The sequence below is a fragment of the Typopeltis vanoorti genome, chromosome 11 (assembly GCF_054136105.1).
Source record: "Typopeltis vanoorti isolate ZY-2024b chromosome 11, IOZ_Tvanoo_1.0, whole genome shotgun sequence".
Classification (NCBI taxonomy): domain Eukaryota; kingdom Metazoa; phylum Arthropoda; class Arachnida; order Uropygi; family Thelyphonidae; genus Typopeltis; species Typopeltis vanoorti.
Genome location: NC_143559.1, coordinates 77,898,679 through 77,912,585, shown reverse-complemented (window position 1 = coordinate 77,912,585; position 13,907 = coordinate 77,898,679). Strand labels below are relative to the sequence as shown.

The 13,907-nt window shown below is 34.6% G+C and overlaps 1 protein-coding gene across 6 annotated transcripts in view; it reads right to left on the bottom strand.

Annotated features, from left to right (window-relative positions):
- Positions 1 to 13,907, bottom strand: part of spdi (sperm antigen with calponin homology and coiled-coil domains split discs) — a 371,208-nt gene that overhangs the window by 144,462 nt on the left and 212,839 nt on the right. For all 6 annotated transcript variants that reach the window (XM_090399846.1, XM_090399843.1, XM_090399844.1 and 3 more), the window contains exon 8: positions 8,906 to 9,175. In XM_090399846.1, coding sequence (XP_090255972.1) covers positions 8,906 to 9,175 — 270 coding nt within the window. The remainder of the gene's footprint in view (positions 1 to 8,905; positions 9,176 to 13,907) is intronic.

Below are 13,907 nucleotides of genomic sequence, written 5' to 3'. Positions count from 1 at the left end.
TGAGGCATTCCCTTTTTTCTCAGACGAATTTATATACTGCGCCAGCCTGAGCTTAGGTACAGAGTATATCTCAACCTAGGGAGGGTCACAGAAATTAGATGCCACTAATGTGGTTACAACTAAATCAGAGGCTGTAGGTGTTCTAATCTTGCAGTTGTAGCCATTCCCTCTTAACTTACTTTGGGTATTCCCACGTGCATATACAGATTAACAGGTTCGTAATTTTTAGGAATGGTAAGAATCAGTTTACATGGTCAGATCACACACATATGAAACAATGAAACATATTTAATGAACTCATAAATAATACAAGACACAGACATTATGTAAGCAATACTAAGTTAAAATCATCTAAGGTTTCACTCACTCACTCATACCTTAAATATACAATTTCTCATTACATAGAATGTTTCCTTCAAATGGTTAAAATACTATATACAGTTGATCAGGTGCTCGTTGGGCATAAACACATCTTGTTTCCTTTTCATATGGGTTAAAACATTGGTTCTTAACAAATTCACGTTTCTCGGACAGTCAGTCTAATGAGATTTAAATTGTTCTATAATCTGCTTAATCTTCAAGTTCAATTTTCATTCTGAAACACAAAATTTCTTCCGTTCACAGTCATCCTAATGTTTAAGGGACAAAGAATATGTAAAGTACTTATCTACATTGCACAGGTTTTCAGGGTTCCTTCCATCCTTCCTTCGTAGTGGAAAACTTTGTTGTTCAAGGTTTGCTGCCATGTGGGAATCACGTGTATTCTTCGAGTCTGGCACTCATTTCTTCTTCAAGAATTACATCGGTGCACTTTCTTTGCTGATGGCCCACAATTTTATCTGCCGTACTCTGCTGTGATGCCTTGCCGGGACCTACGGTAGTCAACTCTGGGAACGTAGGAGTTGGACATCGTTGACCACTCAGGAGCACACAGAGAAAATCGGAACAAACAAATGGGGGGGGGGGGATCCAGACCTGTGTTGCTGCATATATTCTCCCCTTCCAGCACCTTCTTTTCAAGTTAGTTATAAAATATCTAGAGGCACGCGTTCCCGAAAATAGAAAGCCCTGTATGGCGGTGCGATGAGATCACCCAGTCGGGGACGAATCAGAGGGCAGAATATGCAAAACTGATTCGTCCCCAACTGGGTGACCTCATCGCGCCGCCATACAGGGCTTTCCATTTTCGGGAACGCGTGCCTCTAGATATTTTCCACGAACTAGCACCCACGGGCGCTTACTATATTATGGTGATATTGAGCGACCTTTGCCCTTTCTTAGGCAGTGTACTAACACTCTTGCATGTGTAGTTATAAATCGCTAGTAATTATCTTTACATATACTCTTTGATTATCTTACATCTACAATTCTAATTTAGATCTGTCAAAGCACATATTAAATATTTCATTCATCTTATTGATCATGATATTAATTCTTGAAACAACAAATATGCTCTCTTAGTGGGGCATATTCTGTTAGAATCTGAATGGGTGACTTCATTGTAAGTGAGGTTGCCCATTTCAGATCTAACATGTCTATTAAATTATATATCATTATATAATTATATAATTTATATAATTATATACACATTAGAAATAAATTATATACATTATATAATATTATATATCATTAAATTTCATGTCATACATATTACTGCAGTTCTTTAATTTGGTAAACAACACTTGAAAACTTTGTAAACAAGTTTTAAGAGGAAATTATCTTCGGAAATAAAAGAACTGAACTTAATATTTCTTATTTTTAACAATAAGTTTAGCATCATTTTCCTTAATAATAGAGTTTGTATACATTATAAATAATTGCAGAGATAGTGTATAACTTTGCCTTATAACATTTCCATGTCCACATTCCTTTTTTATCAAACTCAGAAGGAAAATTTCAATAAAGTCAAATTATTATTATAAGATAAACAGCACTGGCAACATTTATTTGGCCTGAAACTGGCTTGTTCTACACTCAATGTGTTTTCAATGAGTTTTCATAGATTACTTTCAGAAGTGGTTATATAATAAATACTTCTACCTTAAGAAAAAGGAAAAACTGGTCCATCTATAGAAAAAATAAGAGAAATAAAACTGAATATGTGATTCTCGTCTATGAAAGGTTATAAACCTATAGTACACTAGTAATATGGTTAGGTTAAGGGTTTTTTCTGTTTTTATTGATTTTTATAATTTTTTATTCATTTGTCACATGGTCTGGAAACCCTGCTCTGGAGGCCAAACATGGACTCCAGAGCAGGGTTTCAAGAGCCACTTCAGGCCTCTAATAAAACGTGCAGTGGTAGTCTCACACCTTTATCATCTCAGATTCTTTTTACTGTATTTTATGTGCCATTTCTAGCCTTTTTCAATAGCTTCCAGAACATTTTTTGACCTGTCTGATATTTATCTTCTGCATTCTTACCAAAGTTTTCCCAATACTTGTTTAGTTACTCTTACACACAGTTCGCTTTCTTACATTTTTCTCTATATTCTCTATATTCCGTGTATAGGTGTTCATCTTTCCCAAGACCTCTTTAATTTCCTGTGTCCACCATGGAGTTCTGATTTTCTGTCTTTCAGAGCAATTTCTCTATGAAGTGTTCCAGGTAAGAATTACCCAAGTATACTTGAGAAGCTAAGAAAGAAAAAACTAGAACTAGCTGTGTCAGGATGAGATTTTTACTTTTCAACAAGTAGTTCAGAAATTCTAAGAATATATTAGGTATACAGGTTCTTGAAAAACCATATGATAAGGTGTCGAGATAAAAGATGTTAAGAACACCACATTTATATGAGGTAAATGGAAATTATACAGAGCAGTATGCGGTGTATATTAAAGTCAATGATTAGAATTAAAGGAAGATAGTCTGATGTAAAATCAAGTATAAGACAAGGGTGCACTCTATCTCCACTCTTATTATCTGTATGGCTCACTTTATGAAAGCAAGTGGCCTTAAACCTGATATCAGAATCAAAGCCAAACTTAGTTCTCTGCTTTATGCAGATGGTGTATACCTAAACAAATCTAGTGTAAGTCTCCAGGATTCTTTTTCTAAACTGAATAACAGCTGTAACATATTTGACAGGAATATAAGACAATTAGTCACAATTTTTAGCAAAGATGTCAAATTAAATATGGAAATAGACAAAAGTACAAGCAAAGCTGATATGGTGAAGAACAACAAATAAAATAAATTTATATGAAAAAAGAGAAATTAGCTAAAATACTGAACTAGCAGTAGACAAGTTAGAATTTTCAAGTTAGTTAGTTAAAGTTCAAATGAATTTTAATGATGTACAGATCTAAGAACTGGGTTAGAGATAAAACACTTAATCAAAGAATGCACACCAAAAAATGAAAGTTCCAAGAAAAGTTAAGGGACTAAAACAGATGAATCAATAGCAGAATCATATTAAAAATGAAGATATTGGGAAGGAATCTGAATATTGTTATCATTCAAGAATGTGAGCAGAGCTAATCTCAGGTGGTATGGTCGCCTAAACTGAATGGGAAAGAAAAGGTTAATAAAACAGGTATTTGAATAATAATTTTTTTTACTGTCATTTTAATGTGCATACTTTTTGATTTTTTATTTCCATCTTTAATATTTTTCAAGATGCTTTACAGAAACATGTGGTAGACATAATGATATATTTTTAAAAATGATTAAACACATGTAAAGGAAATTAGAAATTATTTACATGTGTTTAATCATTTTTAAAAATATTAATATATGTAATTTTAAAAAAATTAATAATAAAAATAATAAAAAGATAAAAATAAATAAATAAATAATAAATAATAAAAAAGTAATAATTATCATGAATAGTTTATTACTATCACTTCCCAAAACTTGGAAATACATATATACCGTATTTTTCTGCATATAAGAAGATACTTTTTTCTAAAATTTTTAGACCAAAAATGGGGGTTGTCTTATACATGGGGGGAAACTGGTTGAGAGACCCACAGTTGCCATGGTGAAACTGACGGTACCTTGTCTCCGCGAACAGGCTTCCGCCAATCACTAGCCTTTGTTAACTCTGTCAATTGACATCATTAATGGCTGATTCTGAATAAGCCAATCAAAACTCTGAAAGCATTTATATGTCTGCAACTCGTTGACAGGGGTAAGTTAATGCATTAACAATATTTTGAGCACTAGCCCATAAAAATGTCCAAAATTCCATCTAAAAAGTAGAATTTGTCAAATTGTGCAAAATAGTCATTGACATCCTTGATGACATCCTTGTTTGAAGAAAATTTTTTCCCACCGAGCCAAATTTTTAAGTTTGGGAACAAGAAGTCACATGGGGGTCAAGTCCAGAGAATATGGTGGATGTGGAACCAATTTGAACCTCAATTCGTGCAATTTTGCCACTGCGATGGCCGATGTGTGGTATGGTGCATTGTCTTGATGAAAGAGCACTTTTTTGTGCACAAATGTTGGCGATTTTTTCCTTCAGTTCTTTTTTTTAAACAGTCCAACAATGACGCAGAATAGACTCCTGTTATTGTCTTAATCTTTTCCAAATAGTCTATCATGATAATTCCTTGGGAATCCCAAAAAAACAGTGGCCATGATCTTCCAGCTGACAAAAACGGTCTTTGCTTTTTTTGGTAATCTTTCACTGGGTATTGTCCACTGTTTTGACCTGCTTGAACTCAGGTGTGTATTGGTGGATCCAAGTTTCGTCTACAGTCATGAATCGACACAAAAAATGCTGCAAATTACAATTAAACATCGCCAAACACTGCGTTGAAATGTCTTTTCGCATACATTTTCAATCAACAGTTGACAATTGCAGCACCCATCATGCACACAGCTTTTTAATGTGCAATTTTTCGTGCAGGATATTATACACTCATTCAGTTGAGATGCCTATAATCTCAGCAATCTCACGCACTTTCACTCAGAAGTCTTCCATAACGATATCATGGATTTTGTCAATCATTTCCTTCGTAGTGACTTCGGGCGTCCAGAGTGAGCTTCATCTTTGATGGACTTACGACCACATTTAAACTCATTTATTCAAAAATAAATAGTCTTTAATGCTGGTGCAGAGTCCCCCATGAACTGCATCTAACTCGGCTTGATTTGCATGACTGTCCACATCTTCAAATAAAAGTGTTTTATCACTGCACAAAACTCGTTTTTCTCCATTTTTATGAAAAATGCAAACACAGTCATTTTAAATGTTTGCCAAATGAGAACTAAGCATCGCATGTGGCTAAAATTTTGCCAGGGGATCATGAAAAGGATGATACGTGCCGACACTGGTATGAATGAACAAATTGTGTCGCCATCTATTGGAAATTTACCAAACTTTTCAAATAATCCTCATAGACTATCAAGTTTAAATCTACAATAGTTGAACATCTTTGCCTGATTCCAATGAACTCTACATCTAGTATTGATGGCATGAGAAGCAAGGCCTGAATCCTCTGATTCTAGGAATCGTATGTAATCTTAGTGTTCTTCAATTCTGATCCTAGCAGAATGGCCAATCTGTCCAGAACAGAAAAGTCAATGCAAACACGATACTTGGCACCAGGCAAGGAGTACAGGCAATTTATCTTTAGTAGATGGTAAAAAAGAATATAACTTTCAGGTGTGAAAGTAGTATACTGATTGTATTTGCTGAGAATCCTTGCTATTTATTCAGAAGTTAAGGTAGTATTGGTAATCCTCTTCAAATTAGATTGTAATCTGGCTGAAGGATGATAATTATCAATTATTTTCTGAATAGTGTTTTTTTATATCCATTAGACCAGTGATTCTTAATCGGTGGGCCACGACCCCCTAGGGGATAGGGGAAAATTTTTAGAACCTTTACAGTTTTTTAAATTTTGAAATCTCTTAAAATAATTATTTTTTGCTCCTTATTTTACTTTGCTTCAAACTTGTATCATTTTGAATTAGTAATTTGAATTATGTAGTTTAATGCAGCAGTTTCATTTGTTGTGGTGCCACAAGTCGACTTTTCACTGCTGGCAACACTGCAAGTCGTGACATCTGCCTACTAGACGTGATAGAAGTGATTCTCTGAAGTTTTAAACAATACTAGTATGAATGCATAGAACTGAAAGTTGTTAAGTGCTACTTGAGTGCAATTACTTTTCGAAACTTTCAGTGCTGTAATACTGAATTGTTATTTCTTAACATTTACTCCTTATAAAATTAGCAAATAAAGAAACTTTATTTGATTTCCTAAATATAAATACAATAAAGTTTTACATAATATTCTAAGTATTTAAGTAAAGCTGAGTTCTGTTTTCTGATTTTTTTTTGTCATTATAATCAGAAAGCAAAACTACTATTTTAAAATAATAATAATTATTACTATTATGTTACTACAAACTAGGGGAGGCCACGAAAATATTTCAGGATACTTAGGGGACTGCATACTAAAAGCATTAGACAACAAAATGATTCATATTTTATGTAATTTTTGTGATAGAAGGATGCCCAAAGAACAAATTATATGTGCTCTATGTACAAGAATGAATGTGTGAAGAATGGTGATCTGATATGGGTAGATACATCTACCAGTGAAGGAAGGCTTCCTGTACAAGGGTAGTCTGAAAAGTTCTCGGCCTCAACCATAAATGGCAACACTATTGGCATGATTTTTTTTCTAAGTTGGTACATCTGTCATAAGTATCCATGTGAAATTGCAAGTCATTCTATCAAATAGTATGTTTTATACAGCTGTCTGAAGCAAAAGTGTTATCTGTATCCCATGAAATGGATAAAATTGAGTATAGTGCGGTTATAAAATTCTTTGTAAAAGAAGGTTTAACGGCAAAAGAAATTCATTTGAAGTTCATAAAAGTTTATAGGCACTCTTTTCCTTCGTTTTCAACAATTAAGAAATGGGCCGCAGAGTTTAAACGTGGCCGTACCAGCCTTGAAGATGATCCACGTGAAGGACTTCCAAAAAAGTGTAACAACAAAAATCATTGATCAAGTGCACGCTATGGTATTGGATGACCAGTGAGTCAAAGTGCATGAAATTGCTGAGGCTATAGGCATTTCAAAAGAATGTGTAGGATATATTTTGCATGAAGAATTGCAAATGAGAAAGCTTTGCACAAGATGGGTGCCACACTTGCTCACAGCAGATCAAAAACGCACTCGCATTAAAATCTCTGAACAGTGCTTGGAGCGTTTTAACAAGAATAGAACTGATTTTGTAGGTCGGTTTATTACTATGGATGAGACTTGGATTCAACATTACACACCAGAATCCAAACAGCAGTCAAAACAGTGGAGAGAAGCTGGTTTCAGCACCAAAGAAGACAAAGCCAGTTCTATCAGCAGGAAAGGTCAAGGCATCGGTGTTTTGAGATGCTGAAGGCATTTTGTTTATTAATTATCTTGAAAAGGGTAAAACAATAACAGGGGAATATTATTCCGATCTTTTAACCAGACTAGACGAAAAAATTCATGAGAAAAGACCTGGTTTGCAGAAGAAAAAAAATCATCTTTCATCAGGACAATGTACCTGCCCACAAAGGTGTTTTGGCAATGGGAAAATTAAGGGATCTGCACTATGAATTGTTAGAACATACACCCTATTCCTCAGATTTAGCTCCCTCTGACTTCTATCTCTTTCCAAAACTAAAACTCTTCCTTGTTGGTCAGCATTTTTCTTTGAATCAAGAGGTGATTGCAGCTGTTGAGGGGTATTTTGCAGATCTTACTGAGATCCACTACAGGGATGGGATAATGGTGCTGGAGCATCACTGGAATAAATGTGTTAGTCTTAAAATAGATTATGCTGAAAAATAAAAATAATTTTGAAATTATAAAATCGTTTTTTCATTGTTAGGCCAAGAACTTTTCAGAACACCCTCGTAGTTGGAAAGTTCAATATTGCCTGTAGAGTTACAGAATTACTAAGATATCCAAGAAGAGAATATTGTTGTTAGATTCACATTCAATAGTGAACTTAATGCAATTGCATAAGGTATTTATTCTATATAAAAACTGAAGTAATTCTGTTTCAGAGTGGGATCAGACTCAAATATATAATCAACAAAACATAGCCAGATGAAGAGTTGAGGAAAGGTGGAACATCTGGAAAACCAAATTTTAACTCCATTTTTCCTCAGCCCTCTATCTGGTTTCATTTATACTTATATTATAAAATTATATATATAAATATATGGGACCAGAACACAAATATCATATATTTGGTCCCATTCTAAAATGAAATTACTTCAGTTTTTGACAGAATAAACTCCTTATGCAACCACATTAAATTAATTCATTACTGAATGTGAATCTATCAACAGTCTTTATTTCTTGGATTGAAATTTCTTAAATTTACTATATTAAATCATTTAAATTAAATTATTAAATTAGAACCTTTGTTTTCACTCCATTTTCCAGCAGCAATTTAAAAATTAATAATAAAAAAATGAAAAAAAAAAAAAGCTAGGAGCAGTTAAGAGTGCCAAATATGCCTTTTGCATACCTTTTTCTGACAAATCCAAAACTAGTAATGCAAATATACAAGAAATGCTATTTAGATAAAATTTTGTTAATTTGAATTTGTATTCAAATCTGATCAAGTCTGATCCCACTCTGAAACAGAATTACTTCAGTTTTTATATAGAATAAATACCTTATGCAGTTGCATTAAGTTCACTATTGAATGTGAATCTAACAACAGTATTCTCTTCTTGGATACCTTAGTAATTCTGTATTATTATATAGACAAAAAACCACCACTATTTAAAACTATGCCATCCATTTTTCTATAAAATTTTCATAATTTCAATTTACTTCCTTGAACAATTCATTTAAAACCATTTAGAGAGGACAAAACCTTTATTTTATGGAAAAATATAATAATTAATACATTTTTTTTCTACTATTTGAAATACTACATACTTCATTCTCATGTTTGTCTCTAATTCCATTCAATTCTTTCTGCGATTCCTTCAGCTGAAGCGTAGTTTCATTTAGTGCTTTCTGAAGCTCTCCAATAGTAGCCTTAAGCTCTCTTTTGTCTTCCAAATGCCTCTGACACTTTAGTTCAGCCTGCTGTAGTGCATCTTCTAGTAATGTCATGTTATGTTGGATCTGTTCTTTATCTGCTTCAAGTTGCTCCACACGATATTCCATATCTGATACCTGTTTACGAGCATTGTTTTTGGCCACCTAATCAAAATTATTTTTATATACAATTTTTTAGTGTAAATATTTAGAGAAAGCAAAAAAGAAAATGAAGACAAGAAAAGGTATCAATCAGTGTTTCAGATATCAAATTCTAACTATTTTTCTTTTTCATAAAGGAAAAACATTAATTTTATCCTAAAATAAAAACAGTGACAACTATTATGCCTTCAAAGTGCTCCTCTTTAATTGAATCAATTTCCATTCTGTGGAACAACTTTTCTCAATTAGTCTTTCCCAAAAACTACAGCTATTCAAAAATAACAACAGAAGCTTCTTTCTCACTTCCGAACCTATGACTCACAGGACTATACTATAAGTGCTTCCATCTCCTGTAGGAATGATATACGAGGTAGGTTCCAAACGTTTCTGGCCCCACATACAAAATTTTCACCAATTTTAAAATACCGTGTGTGATACATAGCACCATCTATAGAGAACTTAGTGTACCAGTTTCAACTCTCTACCTGTGAAATTCAGTTGGAGGCACTCGTGTAACTAACACGTGGCATGCTAAGTGGCTGTAATGTTAAAAATTGAGTACCTCACTGTGATAAAGTTTTTCACCAAAAAAGGGCTTTCTCCAAGTGCTATCAAACAGCAATTGGATGGTATTTATGGGGATACTTCTCCTTCATATTCCACCATGAAGGAATGGGCTAAACAGTTTTGCCTAGGAGGAGAGAGCATCGAAGATGTCAGCCTGTGGAAGTGATGACTGAGGAAAATGTCTCTCTTATTGAGGAGAAACTGCTCAATGGAAGACGACTGAAGTTCAAAGAAATCTCAGCAAGGTTGGGACTTTCTATAACCATCTTTTGCACCATTCTCAAGAAGCTATTTCAAAATAGAAGAAAGGTATACTGGAATCCAAAGGGCATCTGAAGTAGATAATTCCAACCCAGAAATGATCAAATACTGAAGCATAAATATATTACAGTGGCTACACTATATAATTCAGAAAACCTGATATCAGAAAATAAAATACCTTCTGATCAGAACATGGGAATAAATTCAGGATTTCTGCTGATATGACAATCAATTATGACAATTTGTTTAATATTATGCTGTTCATGTTTTACATGGATAATGGCCAGTATGCAGCACTGCTTCTACCTCACTTCCTTGAAATCTTTGTGAATCTGCAATGCATTCCACAGTGCACAGCACGTTCCAGTTGCTTATAGGCATTCATTCAGGTTGAGATCTGGTGAATCCACCACTTATTAAATATTAATATTATTATTATCTGAGACTTACAGGGAATCAAGGACTCTTCAAAGGAGACCAATACATTACCCACACAAGCTATCATAATTTCTCTTAGACTCATTCACATTAGATGCACTTATCACTTCAAGAGGCAAACTGTTCAACTCATTCATTGATCTGAGACAGAAAAATCTAGCTCTTACCCCTTTCTTTGCAGGAATTTATGGACTTCAATCATATCATATCCCTCTTTCTCCTATTAACAAATCAGTAGTCCAAATACTCTCAGTCTGTTTTCATAATCATCTACATTCCATAATTCTGATATAATCTTTGTAAACTCTTCTTTGCTACATTTCCAGCTTCTTTATTCATTCTGAACCCAGGAGATCAAATAAGACTGCATCTAGAATACTGTGCACAGTATTCTAGATGCAATCATATCAAGGCTTGTAAAGAAGCAAAATGACTTCCTTATCCTTACATGGCAATGTTCATTTCAACTTCAGAATTATCACCTGAGTTGAATTTGCAATTTTTGCTATGTGACTTTGAACTTCATATATTTCTATCCATCATAATGCCAAGATCCCTAGCCTCATCATTTTCTTGTAGCATAACCCCACTAACATATTCCATTGACATATGTTAGTGGCATATACCATTGGCAATCTCATCACACTAAAGTGCATAACTTTACACTTACTAACATTAAACTGACAACCATCATCATTAACCCATATTTCCAGCACAATTGAAATCATTCTGTAAGTGCTGGATATCAGTGCATCTCTCATTGCCCTGACTGTCTTGGCAGAAACAACTGAACATCTCCTGTCACATCCTTCCCAATATCATTAATATATATACTGAACAACAATGGTCCAAAGACTGATTACTTGAGTACACCACTAGTCATCATAAATCTGACAGATTCACACTGACTGTATATCACTTTCTGATACTTGTCCATTAACCGCTGTCTAATCCAAGTCAAGAGAATTTACATTCCAATCCCACATTCACTAATTAATGCAAAGCCTTTCATGTGGTACTCTATCTAAGCAAAATCTAACAGTATCACAGTGTATCCAACTCAGCTGTAATGCTGCTATAAAATATGAACAAACTACTAAAGCATGACCTCACTTTAGTAAACTCCTGCTATTCCTTGCAGATCATACTTATCTGACAATTCATTTCTGTAAGCAAGTTCTTACCAACTTCTCTAATATGTTCAACCACCATTCCCAATATACTGATAGATCAATATATTGGGAGTGGTCTCAATTTTTGCATTACCCTTGTACTATCATACATTTTTTTTTGAAAGTTTATTTTTCACTTGGTTAGACTATAATAAATTTAGTTTAATCCTTTATCCAAGTGTGAGCAAACAAAGTTTGTGCCTGAAAATATCTTAAGAATTGAGGTAAGGTAGTGCAACACCAGGTAACTCGCAGCAAAGGTGGATGAAGCTCTCAACTCCTTGTCTCGGTATCTCTCATAATGCACAGCACATCTCCTTGCAGACATGTATACTGTTATGCATTAAGGGAAGGGCCACTACTCATACCAGTTTCGACCTTTATTGAGGTCTCGTCAGTGGGAGCCAGGCACAGAGTGGAGATACTAAGGCAGAAGCAATAGGAGAGGTCATCCTTACCTATAGAAGTGGCCAAAAGGCGTGGTGCCACCTCGTTATTAAATTATTCTGGATTTAGAAAAAGATGTTTGAAAGTTTATTTTTCACTTGGTTAGACTACTGGGAGATACTGAGACAAGGAGTTGAGAGCTTCGTCCACCTTTGCTGTGAGTTGCCTGGTGTTGCACTACCTTACCTCAGTCCTGAAGATATTTTCAGGCACAAACTTTGTTTGCTCACACTTGGATAAAGGATTAAACTAAATTTATTATAGTCTAACCAAGTGAAAAATAAACTTTCAAACATCTTTCTCTAAATCCAGAGTAATTTAATAACAAGGTGACACACCTTTTGGCAACTCCTATAGGTAAGGATGACCTCTCCTATTGCCTCTGCCTTAGCATCTCCACTCTGCACCTGGCTTCCACTGACGAGACCTCAATAAAGGTCGAAACTGGTATGGGTAGTGGCCCTTCCCTTAATGCATTGCAGTATACATATCTGCAATATGTGCTGTGCATTATGGGAGATACTGAGACAAGGAGTCGAGAACTTCATCCACCTTTGCTGCGAGTTGCCTGGTGTTGCACTACTTTACCTCAGTCCTGAAGATATTTTCAGGCGCAAACTTTGTTTGCTCACACTTGGATAAAGGATTAAACTAAATTTATTCGACTATCATACATTCTTTCCATTAAGTGGTATCTTTCCTTAGCTGAGACTTAAGTTATACAAACAATGTCAAGGGCCTAGCCAATTCAGCTGAACATTCTTTTAGCATACATGCTGACATTCCATCTGTCCCTATTGCTGAATTTTTATCCAGGTTATGCAACAACTCTAGAATTGTCTTCTCATGCAACTCTATCTCTTTGTCCAATATAGTGGTAGCACTGTGCACCATATCTGATAGATATCAGAAAAATGAGAATTCATTATTTACAATCTCATCTGACAAGGGTACCATCTGCATTTTCTAAAGTTATTCTTCCACATTCGTTTTTTCTTTTATATGTGGCATAATGATAAATTTCTTTTGAACTGCTTTCAGCCTGCACAGAGAATTTCTTTTTGTACTACAATTTAACTTCTGCACAATACTTGGAACTTTTCTGGCCTGTGCTTGATATATTTCATCTCTCACAATATTCATAACAAGACTGCACATCTATTTCACTTCCACACTATTTCAAACTCTAGAGATACATTCAGATACTTCATTTAAGCACTTTTTCAAAGATTGCCATGCACTGCAGATATCTTTCCCATTCCCCCCAGTTTGTCATAATTTCCAGCTTTGTAGTTCAGCACATAACCTGCCCTAATCGAAACAGCGATATAATTATTTCCCAGTAAGGTACGTCATGATCGCCGTCATCATCTGGTGATAAAATAATCACATTCTTAATTTATATCCCTTCTGACACTATGATCATATCGAACACTCCTTGACCTCAAGTTCCTTTTTTCACATGCTGCTTGAGAAAGTTGTTGTGCAACAACTCAATAAATTCTCCTTTATTCTTATTACGAGATTTCTACCCAATGAATGTTTGGAAAACTTAAGTCACCCATAATAATTACTCATTTAGCACCCATCAGAATAATTTGGCAGGGTAATTCGTTTTCCCTAGCAACTGAACTGCCAGGCAACATCCCAACCATATATTTCATCCTATTTAGTTGCCACTTCATAGCAAATAGCCTCAAACTTGATGCTGCAAGGATATTATTACCATTATTGCTTTCATGAGTTTCTTTTCTAACTGGACTCAAGTCATCTTATCATTTCATTAGTAGACCCCACCCTTCTCCTCTCCTATTTCTTCTGGTATTCCTAAAAATACTATACCTTTTACA